At 46.1% G+C, this 21171-nt stretch overlaps 5 protein-coding genes across 5 annotated transcripts; 3 read left to right on the top strand and 2 right to left on the bottom strand.

Moving 5' to 3' along the window:
- Window positions 1-7237: 7237 nt before the first annotated feature.
- Window positions 7238-10688, top strand: CCR75_000215 (uncharacterized protein). The gene is made up of 10 exons (XM_067958323.1): window positions 7238-7359; window positions 7422-7507; window positions 7577-7629; window positions 7669-7725; window positions 7793-7993; window positions 8064-8144; window positions 8203-8283; window positions 8351-8441; window positions 8507-10601; window positions 10667-10688. The coding sequence occupies exons 1-9, from the start codon at window positions 7281-7283 to the stop codon at window positions 8702-8704; spliced, it is 927 nt and encodes a 308-aa protein (XP_067814492.1). The 5' UTR covers window positions 7238-7280; the 3' UTR covers window positions 8705-10601; window positions 10667-10688.
- CCR75_000216 (uncharacterized protein) lies at window positions 8844-10532 on the bottom strand (the record flags this gene model as incomplete). Its single annotated transcript, XM_067958324.1, has 1 exon — window positions 8844-10532. One exon carries the CDS (start codon window positions 10530-10532, stop codon window positions 8844-8846), a length of 1689 nt encoding a protein of 562 aa, XP_067814489.1.
- Window positions 10689-10925: 237 nt separating the features above from the next.
- Window positions 10926-14049, top strand: CCR75_000214 (uncharacterized protein; the record flags this gene model as incomplete). The annotated part of the gene is made up of 8 exons (XM_067958322.1): window positions 10926-11280; window positions 11338-11443; window positions 11508-11799; window positions 11892-12010; window positions 12065-12138; window positions 12206-12284; window positions 12339-12418; window positions 12483-14049. 8 exons carry the CDS (start codon window positions 10926-10928, stop codon window positions 12551-12553), a joined length of 1176 nt encoding a protein of 391 aa, XP_067814491.1. The 3' UTR covers window positions 12554-14049.
- A 158-nt stretch (window positions 14050-14207) lies between these two features.
- Window positions 14208-16247, top strand: CCR75_000213 (uncharacterized protein; the record flags this gene model as incomplete). The annotated part of the gene is made up of 1 exon (XM_067958321.1): window positions 14208-16247. One exon carries the CDS (start codon window positions 14208-14210, stop codon window positions 16245-16247), a length of 2040 nt encoding a protein of 679 aa, XP_067814486.1.
- A 195-nt stretch (window positions 16248-16442) lies between these two features.
- On the bottom strand, window positions 16443-18251 carry CCR75_000212 (uncharacterized protein; the record flags this gene model as incomplete). Its single annotated transcript, XM_067958320.1, has 1 exon — window positions 16443-18251. The coding sequence occupies one exon, from the start codon at window positions 18249-18251 to the stop codon at window positions 16443-16445; it is 1809 nt and encodes a 602-aa protein (XP_067814485.1).
- Window positions 18252-21171: the final 2920 nt, after the last annotated feature.

Here is a 21171-nt window from a genome sequence, read left to right as displayed (position 1 = left end):
GTTGGAAGGTTGCTTGCCCACCGCTCCGTGAGGCAAAGGAATCAGATCCTCGTCCAATGGAAAGGTTATCCGAAGAGTTTTGATTCCTGGGAACCAATCGATATCCTACGTATTGATATGCCTGGCTTGGTGGCTGCCTACGAAAATGAGCACCAGCTGAGGCCTCTTCGCTAGTCTCGAATGAACTAGCAGAAGTAGCGAAGTGAAAAAAAACAGGTGGTACGGTACCGCCCATGATTTCTTTCACACGCAAGCGGGTAAATTTAATTCGTTGCGACCGCTGCTTCATCGCATCGGAATGCGGCGCACCCCGTTAAGTACACTTTGTGTACCTAAGGGTATGGTAAATTACTTAAATAAAGTAATTAGATCCTCCGCTTGGGAGTGGGTCCCATTGTGACCCACACTTGTGTATGTGATGCACATAAATGCATTCACATTAGGAGGGATGACGCCTACCGTCATCCGTTACGCGAGGTAACAAGAAAGATCGCTCGCAATACATATGAGTGTTATCTACGGAGACGACATTTTATGATTGGTTAAAATAGGTTTTTCATATTTAATACGATTAAACATAAATCAGTCTGAAAACTACTTCCTACGTGGTAAGTGCGCACGAGGAGTCGGATCACCGCTCCCGTGACGACACGTTAATCAGAGTATTAAGTGCGTTGGGTGGGGTCGCTAAGGCGCTCACCACAACTACCTCACGGCACACGAGAGTAGACGGTCAAACTGCTTCCTCGCTGTGCTAAAGTGTGTGCTTAAGTAGAGCGTGGCCGCATTAAGACGTGCCCGCCTATACTAGCGCTAATGCCATTTGTCGATTACGCGTCTATGACGCCAAGACGGTCATTCATAAAGTTGTGTCTACTTAGTTTGCGACTTTTCGGGAGACGAGCTTTTGAGAGAATGCATCGGGGTCGAGGAGCCAGACCTTCACTCAGCTTTAGCCTTTTCGTGGTGTACACTGAACCTAGCAGCATTCAAAATTGTCCCAGGTTATTATAGTGCAGTCTGTTGAGGCAGGCAAAATCTTGGAACTCCGGATATTGTTGCATATGACATCTGCCGCTTCTACAACACGTTTGACCAAAATTGTCTGACCATCCGACTTCGAGTTGTCGGCGGTCGACAGACCGATTCGAACACGGTTGAACCCTTCCGCATACGTTTCGACAGGAAGTTCTCAGCCAAACCAGATGAGCTATTGAGCTCGTCTGTAGTCACTTCTACTAGGAAACGATCATCATAGCGACCTCAAAGATATGCAAAACGCTTATGAAATTTTGGAACGGCATTTTATCGTACACCAAAGATTTTCTAGTTGTAAGAGCGCTTTTTGTGGTGTAATGGGGCACACATCGGTTGGAGAACCGTTGTTGTGGTACATTTACTTTATGAGTAAAATACCCTTTTATCGAATTTTATAATAGTTAGTTACTTAAATCCCATTTATTATGGGTAATATATGTGGTCGCCGCCAGTTATAAACCTGGCGGCCAGCATCTATTTTAATTAGCTGGGGTAAGGTTTTAGATTTAAATAATTAAATAAAGTGCAGTTCCCATTTGATCTTAAAGCGTTAAGTGCCTTCCTAAGGCTTGCGCATTGATCTGTAAGAGATAAAAGCCTTTCTAACGTATATCCACTTGGACACCAGTTGCCACTTGGTTCTACGAACCCCTGAATCCCTTGAACAAGGATTCCTTAAGCTTTAATAGCTTGTACGACTCCCTGAATTGTTTAACCCATTAGTTCAATGGAACTAAGTGACTCTCTAAGTCTGAATGTCTTCCTCTGACTTTAGGAGCGAGGTAGCTCCGCTTCACCTGGTAGACTCGTAGTCAATCTACGCCTGAGTCTTTACAATGCTAATTTCTAACGAAAATGGAAGAGGTTCCAGAATTGTCAGAAGCGCAAAGCGCCGCTTATGACAAAATCAAACCCTTATTCGGGCTTGAGCACGTGGAATTTATCATCTCCCAGGAACCAGAGGTCCTGCATGCAAGGCTTGAAGCCATCATGCGGTACGAAGCCTCCCTGATCGGTCAGGTACTGGACCATTTAGCGGCATCTATGCCAACCCGGTACATCTCTCTACTTGACTCAGAGCCGAAGGCTCGCCCTCTAACTGTAAATGTGAAGACATTTGAGGGAAAAGAGGGAGAAAATCTCCCTTTTTGGATTCAGCGGATAGAGATGTCCATTGATTCCGCCTTGTTCTTGATAGAACGGCAAAAGGAGGCTATGGCCATTTCCAAATTTGGAGGTAGAGCCATAGAGTGGGCACTATCATGCAGCACGCCCATAAAAGACGCTTTTTCCCTCATGGGATTCGCTGAAACAGCAAATGACCAGCATGTTTGCACCGCCTGATCAGGCTTTTTGCATGCGAGCACGGCTCCTAGCAACTCGACAGGGTAAAAGAACCCTAGGGGACTTTGTCCAGGAGTTGAGAGCTCTCATTGCATCTATGCATAAAGACCCGGTGCAAGAAGCAATTGTAGTGACCATATCTATGGGGGTCTCAACGAGGGCGTTGCCCGGACGAAATTGTTCCGATCTCACCCGGCTACGTTCGAAGAGGCAGCTGTTAAAGCGCTACGCGCCGAGTTTGACTTTAAGTCTGCTCGCGTTAGCACGCCTGTCTACCGAACAAGCTCTTCGAGCACATGTGTTCCGTCTAATAGAGCGGTACCTATGGATTTAAGCCTCGTTGAGGAAGGAGAAGAGGCTCTTCAAGCTGTGGAACAGCATAAGACCATCCGTAGATGTTATATGTGCGGAAGCACGATACATTTACGCCCTGCCTGCCCTCTTGGAAATTTGCGAAAAGCTCGTAAGAGCTCCAACTCCGACCTATACCAGAGATCTGGTAATGGCACGGAGCGAGAGTACAAGCCTGGCTTGCTAGTCGCTCAAGCGACTGTAAAGGGCTTTGTTAAGCCGTGGTCAATTTTAATTGACTCAGGAGCGTCTTCCAATTATACTCGACGCCTTTCCCTTGAAGGAAGTCAACAATACGTTGAGGCGCTTAGAGCGCATGAAGGTGATACAATCACTGTTCGCTTAGCGACTGGGACTCGTGTTCACTGTTCTCAAAGTTCCATTGAACTTAGGTAAAAAGTTTCTGGACTTTGACAGTAGGGAACGCTATCTCGCCTTAATTTGGATTCGAGAAATGATCTCATCCTTGGTATGGCCTGGTTAGAACACCATGAGCCATGGATCGATTGGAGGTCTAAGACCTTAGGCGCCACGCGAAATGTTCCTAGCAAAGTTTTGGAGAGTCATGAACCCACCTTTGCTAGGCAACAAAAGTGCTATTGGCGCGGATCATTGAATGAGTCTGTCAGTGTTTTGGACATTGGCATGTCTGAGCCAATAAACTCTAATGTTAAAAACATTAAATTCTGAGCCCGACTCAGCAGAATTAAGTGGAACGGCACGTACTCCGTCGAGTGACACTCGTTATAATAACGATTCACTAAATGCTGAAAGCATTGTTGGCCTAAGGCCGAATCATCAAGGGTGCAATATCCCTGAGATACGTGGAGTGGCACGTCTAAGTCCACCGAGTGTGGTCGGCCGAGGTGGTACCATACTGAGTGTCAATAGTGACACTATTGGCGGTTCGCCAGGGCATTTTGGGTCAAGCCCTCCTAATGCACGTAAAGCGACACGTAAACGTTCGCTGGATAAGGAAGTTGAGTTACCTAACTCCTTTTCGGATGTCAAATTAGACACCATGTCTTGTATAGAACCAATACAGGCTAGAAACCCCGGGGACGTGAATGTCCCGGCCTCTAAGAGGCGTATTATCTCCACTCCAAGACAGGATGGACACGAAGCGTGTATACCCTCACAAAGTGATACGAGTGAGCAAGTACATACGCTTGTAAATGGTGTAACCGGTAACATTGAGGGGGAAGTTAGCCTTGGGGCAGTCCCTTCGTTGCATGCTCTTTTAGAGCTAGAGGAAATGTCTATTGATGAGTGCGGCCGAGCCTTAAAGGCTGGCGACTTTGAAAAGGTGGTCATTCGACCAACAATTGAGTTAAACTCATCGTAACTTCTAGACGAAGCTGTCCTGGATGACACAAAAGCTGTACTTAGTGCGCGAAATGGGTCATCGATCCTTAAAGATCCTACAGATCTCTTTTATTCCTTGATTAAGGGATACCAAGATGTGGTTGTAATAATTCGTCATCTGTTCTACCTCCGGATAGAGGTGTTCGTCATGAAATTGACTTGGTTCCGGGAACCAAATACTGTGTCACAAGACAATGGCCTTTACCAAGGGAGCAGTGTGACGTCATTGATAATTACTTCTGTGCTTAGCACGAGGCTGGAATGGTACGAGAGAGCAAATCTCCTGATTCGACACCGACATTTTTGGTGTCGAATGTGGAGATTTGCTCTGTCAAAAAGCCAAATGGTAAATGGCGCATTGTACATGCTTAGAATAAGGCTAATGCTGCCACTATACCAGCACAAACCCTCATTCCTAGAAAGGCTGTTCTTCAGAATAATATGGTGGGAGGTACAATGTACAGTGCATTGGACTTAGTCGATGGTTACTACCAATTGCTCATGCGAGCGCTAGCTATATCCCGCTTACAGCGGTTAGCACCCCAAGCGGCATGTTATGGGAGTGGCTGGTTATGACATAAGGGCTTTCCAGCGCCCCGGCAACATTTAATCGTCTAGTGACGCAACTGTTTCGGCCTCATCGAGGTTATGCACAGACTTATTTCGATGACATTTCTGTCCATAGTCGTGCGGAGCAGGGTCGGTCGGACATGGAAAACCATTTAGACCATTTGCGAGCAGTGCTCGAGTGCATGCGCACAAACAAATTGTATGCCAATGCATCTGAATGCATTTTTGGCGCAGACGAAATCCCTTATTTAGGATGCTTCATGGAAAGCGAGGCCTTAAAGCAGATCCCGCTAAGGTAAAAGCCATAGTAGATTGGCCGGTTCCTAAAAACCAAAAGGATTTGCGTAAGTGGTTGGGTCTCGCCAATTATTCACACAAATATAGCGAAAACTACGCTGATATGGCTAGGTTATTATCTAATCTCCTTAAACAGGATACAAATGGTGCTGGACTAACACAGAGCATAATGCTTTCAAGAAGTTAAGGATATTCTTAATCATGTCCCAATTCTGGCACTGCCGAATCCAAATTAGCATTTCAGTGTCGTCTGTGACGCATCAGATTTTGCCATTGGCAGTGCTCTGTCACAAAGAGATGTTAATGGGCACGAACGTGTTATTGCGTTCGAGTCTAGACAGCTTAAAGCTGCGAAAAAGAACTACCCAGTACATGACAAAGAGTTACTTGCTATGAAGTATGCTCTCGTCAAATTCAGAGTTCATCTACTAGGCTCTAAGCCGTATGTGATTAATACAGATCTCGCGTCATTTCGCACGGCGACTAAATCGCCCCATCTCTCATAGAGAATGACCCGATGGCTATCCTTTTTTGCGGAATACGACTTCGAGGTGAAGTATGAACCCGACAAGCAAAATGCTTTGGCCGATGCGTTATCACGCAGGCCGGATTATGAGGTTCCTCATTTAACGACTATCTCGTCACCTATTCCTTAATTAATCCGTTCGGCTTACGCCAAGGATAAACAGTGTGTAGCTCTGCTACGAGCCATAAAGAACTCGGATTCGGGTATTAAATTATCGGCACATTTGCGTGCAAGGTTACATCGATTTTCTATCGATAACAACCTGTTGCTTTATTGCACAGACATCGCGGACCCTCCGCGTGTCGATGTTCCTCATGATAACGATTTGAAATACCGAATCCTCGATGAGGCACACGATACTGTTTTTGGTTGATCATCTCGGTATAGAAAAGACCTACGGCTCTATAAGCCAGAGTTATTGGTGGCCCAAATTTATATTTTGGGTCAGCACATATGTTCGCACATGCGAAACGTGCCAACGGTTTAAATCGTCGGCACATGCTGCTGCGCCACTGGCGAGTCTTCCCGTCCCCATTGGTTGCTGGGAGTCCATTAGTATGGATTTTGTTTTTGGGCTACCAAAAGATTCAGCCGGCAACTCCGGTATAGTGGTCTTTGTTGACCATTTGAGCAAAATGGCTCACTTAGCGGCCGTGCCGAATTCCATTGATGGAGAGGGTACAGCTAAGCTGTTTATCGATCGCGTGCTTCGACAACATGGTTTGCCAGTGGTAATTGTCGCTGATCGGGATCACCGTTTCACGGGTAAATTCTGGTAATCAATTTTCCGAGTGCTTGGGACCAGATTGGATATGTTCACTGCGGACCATCTGGAAACCGATGGTCAAACTGAACGTGTCAGTCGCGTCATTGACGACGTTTTACGCAGCGTGTGTGCTCAGACACCAAAGCGCTGGAACTCAATGCTCCTAGTAGTTTGCGTTAAATTACGCTGTTTATGCCTCCACAGGCTATACTCCGTTCTATGTAAACGGTCTCACCCACCCGCGCGTTTTATTAACGATACCACTACTGCGTGGTTCAGGGCTTGGTGGGGGAGAATTGGCCGATAGGCTTGCTGATAACAGCCCTGTTACCGTTCGGAAACAAGTAAGCGAGTTTCTCGCGACGCGATTTAGCGTCTTAAGACTTGTAAGGGATACGATGGCTGATAGCCAAGACAAACAAAAAGAACAAGCAGATGCCAAAGGCAGAAGCTGTATTAATTCTTATATGGTCGGAGACCGAATTTACTAAACGCTTAAAACCTACCTACCAATTTTGATCTTAAAGCGTTTAGTGATCTGTAAGAGATAGAAGCCTTTCTAAGGTATATCCTCTTGGGCACTTTTTGCCACTTGGTTCTACGAACCCCTGAATCCTTTGAACTAGGATTTCTTAAGCTTTAATAGCTTGTACGACTCCCTGAATTTTAACCCCAATAGAACTAAGTGACTCTTTGAGTCTGAAAGTCTTCCTCTGACTTTAGGAGCGAGGTAGCTCCGCTTCGTCATTTTGAAAGATCCAGCAAATATCTGACACAAACTGGGTAAAGTTAAATATGATCTAGTGAATAGTGTCTCTGTATCAGACCTGTAATACTTTAGTCGGTGCTTTTCACACACAGCTGATTGATACATTTGGCACTACTCGAAATAGCAATTGTTCCACGCGAAGTTTAACCATATTGACTAAAACTATTTCATGGTGAATATGAGTAAATTATGAGCCAATTAAATGTGAGGAGTGAATTGGTCATTGTATCTACGATCACAGTTTACTATTCCTGATGACAAAGCGGCTCAGTCGTGAGCTTTACAAGCAATGGATCCAGGGATTGGACGCCTTTCTTTTTGACTGCGATGGAGGCATGCACGCAATAGCTGTATGAAAATTTCATGTGTTGCATACCGCTAACAATACGTGACAGTCTTATGGCGAGGGGCTACTCCGATCGAGGGTTCCGCCACAATAATTGACCTACTTCGCTCGCTTAACAAGCGCGTCGTTTTTGTGGTGCGATAAATCAAAGGCCATGGCATAAGAGATGAATTGAGACTTGCTGTATACTCATGTTCTGTGTAGACTAATAACGCAACCAATTGCCGAGCCACATACGTGAAGAAACTTGGTCGGTTGTTTTTGCTGATTACCCGATGAGTTTTTCGACCTAACAGACTATATACGTTCGAAGCATCACAGGGTATCTCAGCTGTCGAGGCCGATATCGTCACGTGAGTGCAGTATAGATCCATGTCGTGAGGTTATCAAAAATTTTGTTTACATACCGAGATGTTGTAGTTCGGCGTGGGCAACGGCTCAGTATATGAAGCAGCATAATATAAAAGGCAAAGTTTACATGGTTGGTGAAGCTGGCCTTAAAACGGAGCTGGAGCTTGAGGGCTATCAGGTCAGCGGAATGGAACACAGTGATATTAAGGGCCTTCCGCATGCTCCGGCAATTGACATGGAAACGAAGGCGGTTGTCTGTGGTCTAGATCGGTAAAGCAGCAAGTCTTGACCGATTGCTTTCATGTCAATCTGAAATTCCTGACCTGTCCACATTCTGTAGATATTTTTCGTACTACAAAATGGCACACGCGACCGCTTGCGTCCGTCAGATTCCGGATTGTCACTTTATCGGCACAAACCCGTGAGTTTGTGTTACAATGATTGCTGCTACGCCGAGCTACTTATAATCTCTTGCGTAGCGACTCCACGTATCCGACAGATGGTGCCATTATTCCAGGTGGAGGTTCCCTAGTCCACATGCTCGAGTGTGCCATTGGCCAGTATGGAGGTTATGTTTCGTCTTATCCGACCCTGCATGCTTACACTTGTGCTCAATTGATGCTACAGTCCGCCTGAGGCCGTATGTGGCAAACCTTCGCAGGATCTATTGCAGACCATTATTGCGACGTATAACCTCGAACCGTCGCGCACGTGCATGGTATGATACAAATGTCTGCGAAAGCCATTCTGGAGTAGCATGCTGATTTTCACCTTCTTAACTAGGTGGGTGACCGTCTCTCGACAGACATTGAATTCGGTAACGCTGGTGGACTTAATACGCTGCTAGTGCTTACTGGAATCACGCATGAGTCGGAGCTCAACAACATCGATAACATTCTTCACGTGCCTGATCACTACATTGCTTCGGTTGATGTGATCAATCAACTTCACGCCGAGATGCTTCAAAATTATATTGCGTGAATTCGCTGACTAGCGTTTTAGACACGATTTGAGGAGTCTTCGTAGCGTTGTAATAAGATGCGATCGAAGTACGCGAAACTTTTTGGGCTCTCCACCTCGTCTTGAGATAGCAGTATCTTACATTATTCACAACAGATCACTACACCGACGGGGACACGTCTCGAGTCTTACTCTTTAGCTTTGGTATCGACGCGCTGCTACCGCTGTTTACGAAAGCATCGAACATGGAAAAAGCACTCGTATTTGCACCAAGACTGACTCCTACTGGAATTCCAAACCTGTTAGCATTGGAGGCCTTCCGTAGTTGAACTGGGGCTGAATTGAGTCGCCGTGTATTCACAGTGCTGCGAATGCTCGTGCTTTGAGGTCCTGGCGATAGAGCTTTTTGTTTTGCATGGCCCGATGCGGCCACGGGAGACATCAGAGGGGTCGGAGTTCTTAAAAAGCGTGGCATTGGCGACTTCACCAAACGCTTTGTGATTTCTTGGAATTGTAGTTTCTTTGTAGGTGTGACATCGCTTTCTGCACCCCCTCGCAATCTCATTCGCGATGCAGCAATTATATTATTAGGAGAATCATCGCTGATGAGTCCACTACTGTTTAAGCTTATGCTTAAATCTCCATCCTCAATTTGACGAGATACCAGTGATTCTGCTGAATCACTTGTCGACATTTTTCGAACGTCTGCTTGTTTTGCTGTCCCTGTCTCTGACAATTCTTCTTTCTGTGCTTTTTTCATCTTTTTGTTTAAGACTTTTGGAGTACACACATCGTGCATCTTGTTCATCCGAGAGAGTAACTCAGCATTCGCTAGCCGTTGCTTGATCGACATGGGTTCACTCTTTCCCTTCACCCTCTTTAATACCTGGGTTGTCGTTTTTACGCTTCTTTCTGCCCTTCTTTCTGCTCCCGGATTTTCTGTTTCAGCTTGAGGTTGCTGATTGCCAACAATTTCACCATGACTTTTCCGCGCATTTATTGCTTGGGTGATAGTTTTGTTAGATACGATAGACACCGCAGTTGACCTTCCAAGTGCCAAATTCTTCTCGACCAAGGTAGCAGCTTTACTTGTGTTTTGATCTTTTCGACGTTTAAGTCGTTTTTTTATAACAGGATTCGGCATCGGTTCAGGCTCAATCTCGACTTCGTCGCTTTCGACTTGAGCAGCAGACTCTTTAATCTTTGCCTGCCGCCTGGCTTCTGCATTAGTAAAGTTAAATTCCATGGGTGGCCCTCCTGATGGCCTTTTAAATCGCTTCTGGCCTGTCAGCGTCTTTTTCATTACCGGGGACGGCAGAACTTGCATTGGTTTCTCTTGACTGACCGGAAGAATCAAGCTTACCATTGAAGGCTCATTCTCATCTGAATCGCTAGTTTTATCGAGCGACAACATGTCCAGCAGGCCATCGTCGGGCAGTTCTGGTGGTGGGCTATCAAATTCTCGAGGATCATTCATGCTTTTGGTCGAGGATTGATCTTCGGGCTGTAACGACGGCATGCTTGTTGGAATTATTCTTTTGAGTAGTTCTGCCTTTGTTGGTTGCTTCTTTGATGATACTTGTTTAAGTTTCATTGTGTTAGCCTCCTCTGGCCTGCTATTCGCCTGAGTAACGCCAACTGCCACGTGCTTCGTTTTCTTTATACTTTTAGTCCTTGGTCGCTCTTTGTCTCGCTCACGACGAAAATTTTCAGCCTGCCCACGCTCAACTTGCTCGCGAGCCTGCTTCGCTTGTTCCTCGCGCTCAACTCGCTCTTGAGCCTCCTTCTCTTGTTCCTTGCGTTCAATCTTGCGCAGCAGACTCTTGTATCGCAGCTCCTCCAACTCCATCTTCTCTAGTAATAAAAATTGCTGCCACGCTTTTTGTAGTCGTTGGCATCTCAGCTCGATGGCTTCCCACTGTTATCACCACACAAGCAGTTAGATTGCGAGATTCCTCGAAATTTTGTAATCTTGTTACGAACTTCTAAGCTATAGGCTTCAAGAAGAAAATCCTCTGGATACAAAGAATTGATTGGGGACATATTGGAACCTTCAGGCGAATCCATGTGTCAACAGGGCGCGAAAGCAAATGTCACTAACGGAACGCGCTGCTGGCGATTCAAAAACATCTCTAATTAAGGTGTGACACTTCATGGTTATGATGCTTGAAGCTGTTCTTGTACGGAGATTTTCAGGTATGGGCTTTCAAAAGGGAGTCAGTTGCTACAAACAGCAATCATCATGGTCGCAGGGGGCGACGCGAATCTCTTCCGGCTGGCAAGCGGTATATCATGCCATGCATGGAATAAGGACCGATCCAAGCTAGCCATATGTCCTAACTCAAACGAAATTTGGATTTATGCGGGCTGTCACACACCCGACCCAGCGCAATGGCGCAAGGAGGCTGTGCTGACGGAGCACGACATGCTCGTCTGCGGTCTGGACTGGTCGCCGGTTCATGACCAGATCGTCTCCTGCTCACACGATAGGAGCGCCTTTGTATGGAAATATGAAGCCACTTATCGTCAGTGGAAGCCACTGCTCGTCGTTCTGCGAATCACGCGTGCCGCCACTAATGTCAAGTGGAGCCCAGATGGTAGAATAAAAGCTGGACTACTGTATTATTATTATTCATACTGATTACTTGATGCAGGCAAAAAGTTTGCGGTTAGCAGTGGTGCTAAATGCGTTTCGGTATGCTATTATCAGGCGGCTGAGAATTGGTGGGTCAGCAAGATTATTAAGAAACACAAGTCCACGTACGATTTTCCACAGCTTGGTATTTTATTTTTTATTTTTTTATTCATTGTGGAATTTTGATAGTGTCACAGACTTGGATTGGCATCCGAATAGCCAGCTTCTGGTTACCGCTTGTACGGACCTCAAGTGCCGCGTACTTTCAGCGCACATTCACGATATTGATGGTTCGCCGGACGCAGGACCCTTTGAAGCCTTGCCACCATTCGGTGAACCCTTGGCTGAGTTTGATAATGCCAATGCTTGGGTAAATGCTGTTGCGTGGTCCCCCAAGGGCAATTGCTTGGCATTTGCTGGCCAAGGGTCGTCAATTCATATTGTTCACTTTGGTGCGCCAGGCGAGTGCCCGACTGTTCAGGTATCTGATAAATTGTAAGAAAGTTAATTCTCGTGTACTGATAGTGTGGTGCCTTCCTATTGCCATTATCTTCTCTTATTATAATGGCGCAGTCGATTAGGTTTTTGCAGTTGCCGCTGATGCGCATCATGTTTCTCTCAAACTCGGCGATTGTCGGAGTAGGCTACGAATTTAATCCGATGCTTTTCGCTAGAGATGCCAACAAGTTTTGGTATGTATGTCGTCAATTAGATATGCTATTACATTATAGCTGACATGCAAATAGGTCCTTCTCTGAATTTGTTGATAAGAGGTCGACTGAGAGCGCAGTAAAGAAAAATACGGGTGGATTTAGCGCGGGTATGTTTAGAGCTAGTTATGTTGCTTGGCTTGATGTATTACTAAGCAATTTATGATATATGTTCAGCCCGGAGTCTGTTCGAAAGCAAAGTTATGAGAGGCCAGTCATCTGATGCTACTCAGCACGATAAGAATATGCTATGGATGTAAGATTGACGTTTATGTGCTGGCACAATATCGCTTACTTATCTTTCTTTTAGGAAACACGAAAGCAACATCACATGCATTCAACCTTACACTCAAGTTTCTTCTGGTGGCGTGAAGGATTTTTCCACTTCGGGTAAGACTGCAAAAATAAACTTTAATGTATTCTTGCCATTATCGTTTCTCTTACGTCGTTTTAGCTCTTGATGGCCGTGTAATTGTGTGGAAGTTGGGAAGTTTGAACGTTGAACTGAGCAAACTTTACCTGTAAATGGACAACTGCAGCAAAGTAATTTTTTGCAATTCTTAGCTATTTGTTTGGGTACGTTTCGATTTGAAAGTAGGAAAGGCTGGATGAATGCTACGTCCAAAAATGCTTTTAATTTGATATCCAAGGTAAATCACACAGAATTATGCTAAAAATAAGTGTAATTGCACCTCTATTCGTACATCTCCTTCAGCCTTCTGTACTTATTGCGATACTGGCTTTCAACAATTGAGGCGTGACGAAAGTCTTTCCACTCTGGAAACTCCGCAAGCAAAACTTTTGAGTCGTAGGAGAGCAGCAATTGAATACCCTGACTGACATCATTAAGCGTGCGTGCGAGGTCAATATGGTCCGGGTTTAGGTACGTTCGCTGAAGCTCTAGCAGCTCGTAACTGCTGCGCAGAAATAGAATCGAATACTCGCAAACACGATCAGTCTTTTCACGCAGTAGCAAATCACATGAGTCTGCTACGAGTTTGTGAATGCGCATACATATTAAATGGTCGTGTGCTACGATCGCTAGTGCATCAGACAGCGTTTCAAGAGCCGCGGAAAGAGCTTCGGCAGCACGTTCGGGGTGCAATTTGATGAGCCCTTCTGCTTCGACTAATACCTTTTCCAAGTCCAAAATGCAAGACTTCGTACTGGCACTGCCATCCAAAGAAATTTGAGGCAAAGGTAGACTTAAGACACTGTCACCTCTCTTGCAAAACTCACAGCAGCATCTGAATCCAAACTGCTTCCACAAAGCATTCTGTCGGTTCTCACGACATTGCTCGCGGGGGTACAAGTACGATATTGTCAGCTGTTCGCCTTTTGCAATTGGTCGCACAACTCGTACCTCGGACACACCACCATCCGGACCAGCATTATCTGGCGTAAACTTGACACAATTGGGATTGCAGTCGTGATTAAACATAGCATTATGCAAGAAAACACCACTGTCAAAAGCATTACACTGCATGGCAATAATATTTTGCAGTACTTGGTCACGCGACAGCGCTAACTCGCTAAAGTTATTGCACAGCTCGTCTACTTGATGACCGTACCTGTTGCGGCTTGCTGTGAGCAAATCTTCAGGCATCTCACTGATATTTTCAGGATACAAATGGCTTAAGTGTTCCATGATATCAGCGTAGTCAGGTCGCGCTAATACCGACACCATTGTGGCCAGAAATAGTTCTGGGTCTGATGTCTCCATGTCGCTCGGCCACGGCACGTAGACATGCTCTATAAGAACTCGCGTACCCGGCTCCAAGTCTCGCAAAGCAACATAACCACGTAATCCACCTACGCTGTTAATGCTAGTGACAAGATCGATCGGTCCAACCACTAGCGGCTTGACGTCATCCCAAAATTTGTATAGACTCCGTGGGCCTTCTGTTAAATCGCCTGGTTTCTCCAGTGCAGCGGTTCTTGACACATCCGCTTCAGTATCACATTTAGCGTTTTGCAGTGTCACAAGTGACACATTTTTCTCTTCGTCGCTGCTGTCGTCGTCAAATAACCCAAATGCCGCTTGCACAGACGAACTCAACTTGTTACTCATACTTCTTAACCAACTAATTGATAATTACCAAAATAGATTCTTACTATTGTTAAGACATAAGTTTAATACTGACCCCTCCCTTTTGTGCTTTTGTGGAGTCTCTAAGACATGGGAGAGGATTTGAATGTCTCGCTCCCAGGGCGCAAGAACCCACAGGTCTTTATTCCTGAAGCTCACCATCAGCAACTTAAAACGCAGCTGTCAAATACCGCTGCTGCTGGACTGTCGACTTTTTCTTCTGAATCTTCTGTTCATCATTTACAGCAAAGTGATGGTCTCGTCCGTAATGGCCCATCTAACACTTCGGGTTTGCCGGTTGGCCGCCGCATTCGCCTCACGCTTGGCCAAAAGCGCGAAGTCGTGGATCTTGCAGCCAGTAAGAAATTCACGCATCGGGAGCTAGCCGAAAAATTTTGCGTCGGGCGCACTACGATCACTAACATTTGCCGACAGGAGGATCTTATTCGTACTGAGACGGACTCGGCTGATGCCACCAAAAAAAAACGGAAAACCACCAAGTGCACATATGATCTGCGGGTGCTGGATGAGTGTCTGCACAAATGGCGTATGGAGGTGAAGGTCTCAAGCCCTGACACGAAACTGACCGGCACCGTGCTGCAGCATAAGGCGATGGACCTGGCGTGTAAAATTGTACAAGAGCGCTATGCTGCACTTCCTGAAAAAGTTCAACAGGCGCTGCAAAAGTTTACGGGATCTAATGGCTGGTTGGACGGGTACAGGACCAGGTTTGGTTCGTTTAGTAGCAAACAGCTAGGCGACCAAAGTGTGATCAAGAACGTCGACATCCAGACAAAATTAAGAGAACTACACCACGCTTTCAGTAACGTGGATTTGGAGGACATTTGGACGGGCAGTGAGTTTGCTGTTATGTTCAAGCCGGAGGGGGCGACTGGAGGTGGGGACAACAATGGTAGATTCACCGCGTCATTGTTTATAAGTGCTGCTGGTGAGGCGTTCGATATGCAAGTAATTGGTACGGATCGTAATCCTCTGCTGTTGAGAGGGATTGATACGAAAGAGACATACAATATTCAATATGGATACTCTAAGACTGGTTGGCAGGTGGCACAAACGACTGTGAGCATGCTCAAATCGCTTAATGTGCTCGCTAAAGCTCGCAAACGTACGTATCGCGTTATTTTAGACTCAGCTGTTCCTCACGTGAAAGCTGCGTTAATTCTGGATTCGCAAGGTGACCATCGCACATTCTTTGTTTACGACCACCTACAAATCTTTTTTTTGCCACCAAATTTCAAAGCTTTGCGCTTTCACCCATGCCACCTGGGTGTGATCCAAGCCTTCAAATCACATTTTCGCAGCGAAATGGTAGAAACACTATTTAGTATCTATCGACAAAGTTTGATGACGCAGGATCATCGTGGCTATCGCCCGCAACGCCATTTACATACTCGCAATATCTTTCACTGGTTTTGTGTGGCTTTGCACAGCCTTGATAAGCACCTTATTCAGAGCGCCTGGGCTCGCAGTGGGTTGCTACCCACCCAGGCTATTGCATCGCTTGATTTGCGCGTCATCGTGACCAATGGCTCTACTCCTGTGACTACAAATCAGTCTAGCGTCGGTACCAATTGCAGCAATGGCTGCGCATACATTGAGAGGAATGGTTTACATGGACCTGAATTAGTCGATGGAAGCGGCTCGCCGCAATTACTCAACGGAGGCGTACTATCTTTTGGGCAACCATACTCTGAGCTCCAGGACCAGCTGACACGAATCGCCCAAGTAGCTCCAGGCTTCTTACGCACTATTGGTGTTCCTGACCCTCCAAATGCTCAGTCATTTGTAGAATTTGAAGGCGACGCTTCTGTGACTGATCCAGGAATCGACGAAGTACAGATTATTCGTGGCGTTTTACAAAAGCACGGATACTTATCCACGAAACAGCTTGACGATGAGAGCTGTAAAGATGATACATGCGAAAGCCTCGATGATGTCGTTGACGAGCCCTGTCCGCGACCCGAAGAGATTATTGCATCAGTTGGCATCTTGAAGCGATATCTGCGCTTGTCGCGTAATGCAGTACCGAGTCGTGTCGCGGCAATTATACAATTAAATTCAGTGAAACGAGCTGTTGATGCCGCTGCTTTTCGTAATGCCACTTTATAACAACCGAAGTTATAAAGTGCTACTATACATATCGCTTGTCATCGTGTTTACCAGTGCTATTTATTTGCTATGCTACACATGCCTTTCCAATTTCTGCTAGCGAATGCAACATCTACGTTTCTAGTACACGTTTCGAGATCTATACCTAAAAATTAGTAGCGCCATCTTATTCATCTCCTGGTGCCGTCGAATTGGCTAAGTAAACATTGGAAACGGCAACGGTGCGGCTCGCTCGCGTGCTGACACGACAGGAGAGAGAAAGAGTGGCAGCTCTTCTTCCAATGGTAGTTTAGTCCGCTCAGCAATAGCCTGTTGCTCAATACGTCGTTGACGCCGTGCGTACGCAACAAGTGTTCGAAGTGCGCTTATTAACCAGTCCCGATGGTTCAAACTTTGAGTCTCTAGATCCAATGTCCGTCCCCGAAATACAACAGAAAAAGAGCACGCAGCGAGCTCATTGTTAGAAGTATACTTGCGAAACACAGAAGTCTGCCGACCGCCCAATACTTGCAAAACTTCCGCTAGATCTACCGCTTTACTAAGACCACCGCGCTTATGTTGCCACTGCAACGTTCCACAACAATTACAATGAAGACGAGTGGTATGTGCACCTCCCCGACGTCCATACTTTAATAAAGGAAAAAACATATTAACTGCTTGCACCAGATACGATCTGTGCTTGCCACCAAAGCGAAAGGCCAATTCCACAATCTTCCATCGAGCACCTTCAATCGTCTCGAGTTCTTCATCGGTAAATAAGTACGTTTTAGGCTTTTTGCGCAAATGCAGTGACTCAAGTACACGTGGACCAATCCTCGAGAATGCACTCTTCTTGTGTTTTTTGCCAGGAGGCATCTCCTGCGGAACACGTGTTGGGCATAAGTGAGGTTGTGTCGACATTAAAGACCCATCAATTGGGGACTGTACGCCCAGATCGTAAGATGTAGGGCATGATCCAGCTCTTCTCCGCGTTGAAATTTTGGATTTGAATTGAATACCATGAGTTTGGGTCAGCGGTCTTTTCACTTCATCCGAATCGTTCTTTAATTGAATTACCAGCCGACGCACGCTTGCTGTAAGCTGATCCTGTGTTGACAACGCAACTTGATGGTGTAAAAGCATATGAGCAGCTGGAATCATTTCATTCACCCGAGATGCTTGTACGACATATGTGACATTTTCGTCATTCTGAATGCTAACACTTTTGTCCAACAGCTCGACATTGTTGTCCAGCTCAAGTTCCTCGACGTCATTAATACAATTGACGTCTCCATCCTCGATTTCATTGTCGTCGTCGTGATTCGATGATTCGGATAAACTTTCAAAAGGGCCTTCCGAATCATCGCTCACGAGGCTTTCACTCTTTATTCGATCCATTAACCTGCGCATACTTGTCGGCCAATTCACCGTATCAAAGCCGAGCGACTCCTCATTGCCCGGAAGCGCTTCGCTCGTGTTTTTACCATCATCGTAAGCACCCAGTGTTGCACACCATCTCTTCACTTCGTGATTATCATGCTTGTTGTTGTCCATGTCTTGAATTTGCATGCTGCCATTCGCTGCTGTTCTCATTTCGTTATCGTCCTGGTCGTCCAATGACCTCAGTGGAGCAAATGTTGCATGGATGGATTTAAAGTCCTTCATATTAGCCTCAAGTGCCGCTCGCCTCATTATTTCTGACTCGCCTAACGGCTTCGACACCTTGGCCGCCACGAGTGGCCACGCTGGATAGAATTGCAGCCGTTTATCCTGGCTTGAGTTTCCAACGATTAAATTCGACTGAATCGAGGGAGTTGCTCCTACACTGCGGCGTCGTGTGTGCTGACGCCGCCCCTTCTGACTCGATCGGCCGTTTTCCGACTCCTTGTCTCTAACATATTTGTCATTGCTGCTACTGTGCGCATCCTCTGAATCTTCCTGGAACAAACTACCGCGCCGCACAATAGCAGACAATTTTCCTAGCAGCACCACGCTGGACGAGCGCTCGCGGCGGCAGGGCTGCATAAATAGCAAGTAGAACAATCTAGCGGAAAGGAAGGTACGTGAAACTCGTGGCCCACCAAAGCGAAGTGCCAAGTTGATAGATGGCTATTTGGAATGAGAAAACCGTCACAACGCTTTCTGATAGAATTTGCCTCTATCTCTGGATGCAGTGGTTGGGGCTGCTGAAAATCGTGGTATACGAGTCAGCGTGAAGTTTCCTGTCGGACTCTTCCTGGGATGTCGGTAAATATTGCCGGTGTTGTGGCAAGATCAAGAAAAGAAGTAACATCAATTCGCCCAAAACAGCCTACGTATGATGACTTTAGAGGATAGTGAACCCAATCGCTGATTGATCGGAGAAACCGAAGGAAGCAGCCGATTGTTCGGAAGAAAAGTATATATTCTAATCATATGTGATGCGGTTTTTCAGGGATATCTATGTAATGGTTTGGTAAAACATAATATAACTACAATTAGAACATAAGTTGAAATCGATACAGTCATATGGTCGGAAAAGTCTCTTTCGTTCTTGTCTCATTCGAGGTAAGTCATATATTACCTATCAATCTTCAACTCGTTAGAACGAAAATTCCGCATTGCTTTTGCCAAGCTGAAGGCCAATTAAGGGCGGCGTATCGGCTCCAATACGATATTAGGCCTAGCCAGCGCTTGAGTGGTTCGGTTGCTCATGCAATCAAGGATCCAAGCCGCACCGAGGATGAGGATCCATCTGTTCTCACCTGTGTTTATTAAAGGTCTAGCAGACGGTCCTGTTTAGACTCGCCTGTCCCGGCTTGAACTAGAGTCGCTCGACCAAGCGATCTCTTTAGCAAGACAGGAGAGATTCAGTCTTAAACAGGCTTTCTTCCACTCTGGAGCTCATCGTCCTAGACGACAAGAAAACAGAGGTCCAGAACCTATGGACCTCTCGTATGTGGAGAGCATGTAACCTCACTATTCAAGTTCACATAAGAGTGCAAAAAAAAACTCGTTGTCAAAAGACGGGCCACTTCGCCTGCCCCCCCCCACGCCCAGTGCCTAGCAACACAGAGCGAAACGATCGACCTCCCGCTAGGAACAGCGGAGGACGCGGATTCGACGCTGTTGCGAAATCGCAACGGCGAGGCGGATCGTCAAAAAACGGTCGAGTCAATGGGTGCGGAGCGCCCTACTGGTATAGAAACGTCAAAAGAATTTGCAGGCCTTTTGACGAAAGTTGCTTGTCACACACAAACATTGTGTGTAACTGCCCCAGGCGATGAGGTTAGCCCGGTGGCAAATAAATTGCCACTAAAGTTCCTTGTCGTCGAACAATTTCATTCGACGTCAATCGCTAGAAGATCGCAGACTCAAATTTATTGAGCGCAATATCCCTTTAACGAGTATGACAGTGCGCCTAATTTGCTCGACTTTGCCACTACGCAGAACAGGCAAGAACCGTTTCGGTTCTAGCGTTGGCAATTGAGTTATCTCCGAAGATAACTTCGACGGCGCTATCAGATCAAGTGTATAAGCGCCTACACTTGATCCGCTGTTTACTAAGATATTTAATGTTCCAGTTTCCTCTTTTAAAATTATTTCAAAGGTACCTGGGAACCCTTGACCACAGATTTCTTGGGACTCATATACGCAGATTCTTAGGGACTTATTCCCTCAAGTTTTATTTGGAGAGTATCCCTCTCAACTGCCTCTAGCTGTGATTGCGCAACCACAGCGATATCCTCTACGACGACTCTCCAGTCGATCTAGGACTTCCGCTCTGTCTCTTATAGACAGGCGTTTGCTATTTTCTTGGATGTTGCTTTCCAAGCAAGCATTCTTGTTTCGTACCACTCGACTTATTCGAGTGATCGAACTTCGATGCTTCCTGTACTTGTGCACAGCCGTCGGAATCTAACTCCACAGTGTGAGAGTATTCAACCTGAGGTCTTGTGCAGTTGTGAAACGACCGAACCACAAGTGCGGCCATCGCACTCACTCGTAGGACATCCATACGGTTGTGAACGCCCCAAGACGTCCATTAAATGCCCCTCTACCTGAACGAGAGACAGGCATCGTCACGGCTTGATGCTGCCAATTGATGCATGGCTCGTACTGTCTAAGCCATGGTAATACAAGAATGACATCAAATTTGTCATCTAAAAAAATTAGCACGATGAAATCATCGTCGTACTGTATACCCTTTAACGTGTATTGGATACCAACTACACATTTTATACTGTTACGGATGTGCCTGTTGCTATGCGCACTGTTATCCTCGTTTAGATGATAATAAAATACGCATCACGTTTCGCGTGATAGCTACTCCTTTTTAAGTGACATAGAAGGAGTGAGGTCGAACGAATGAGTTCGACCGTAGGAAATGATGCCATCTTGGCCATGCTGTCCAATTTGGACAGAGATGCCCTCCATTCAGCCATCGCCAAGTTCATACAACATGAACTTGACGAGATTAAAGAGAAAGTAGCCTTGCCGAATCAGCAAGGCTCTCAACAGGCAGAACTGTTGAGGTTACAACAGGTACAGACCCCTGTACCTGGGATGACGCATCACGTCGTCCCGAAACCCTAAAGATTGACATCTCTAAGTATAGAAGAGTCGAAGAAGACTCCCTCTTAAAATGGCTTGTCGAGTTGGACGATGCCATAAGGGCACGTCACATCATCGACGAGGAAGTGCAAATCGGATTCGCTCAATCAAATCTAGCAGGTCGTGCCAAATCTTGGGCATTGGCCTTAAGTTGCGCGACCCATATGTCTTTAGGTCGCTAGAGGCTTTTAAAGCCCGGCTCAAACAGACGTTTGAACCGCCTAGGGCTGAGTTCAGAGCTCGTTCAAAGCTTCTAAAACTCAAGCAAGGCAAGCGTGATGTTCACGCATATGCCCAGCACATACGACTCTTAGCGAGTTGTATTACAAATAACCCAGTTCATGAACACACG

The sequence above is a fragment of the Bremia lactucae genome (assembly GCF_004359215.1).
Source record: "Bremia lactucae strain SF5 chromosome Unknown BlacSF5_NotPlaced_197_SHOA01000120.1_74292bp, whole genome shotgun sequence".
Lineage (NCBI taxonomy): Eukaryota > Oomycota > Peronosporomycetes > Peronosporales > Peronosporaceae > Bremia > Bremia lactucae.
This window is presented reverse-complemented; position numbering and strand designations above follow the sequence as displayed.

What these genes read in the sequence shown, in the direction of transcription:
- CCR75_000215 (XM_067958323.1), top strand. Translation starts at nt 7,281, where the DNA reads ATGACAAAGCGGCTCAGTCGTGAGCTTTACAAGCAATGGATCCAGGGA. An exon ending in CTCGAGTGTGCCATTGGCCA is followed by an intron (nt 8,284 to 8,350) that starts GTATGGAGGTTA and finishes TTGATGCTACAG; the next exon opens with TCCGCCTGAGGCCGTATGTG. An exon ending in AACCGTCGCGCACGTGCATG is followed by an intron (nt 8,442 to 8,506) that starts GTATGATACAAA and finishes CTTCTTAACTAG; the next exon opens with GTGGGTGACCGTCTCTCGAC.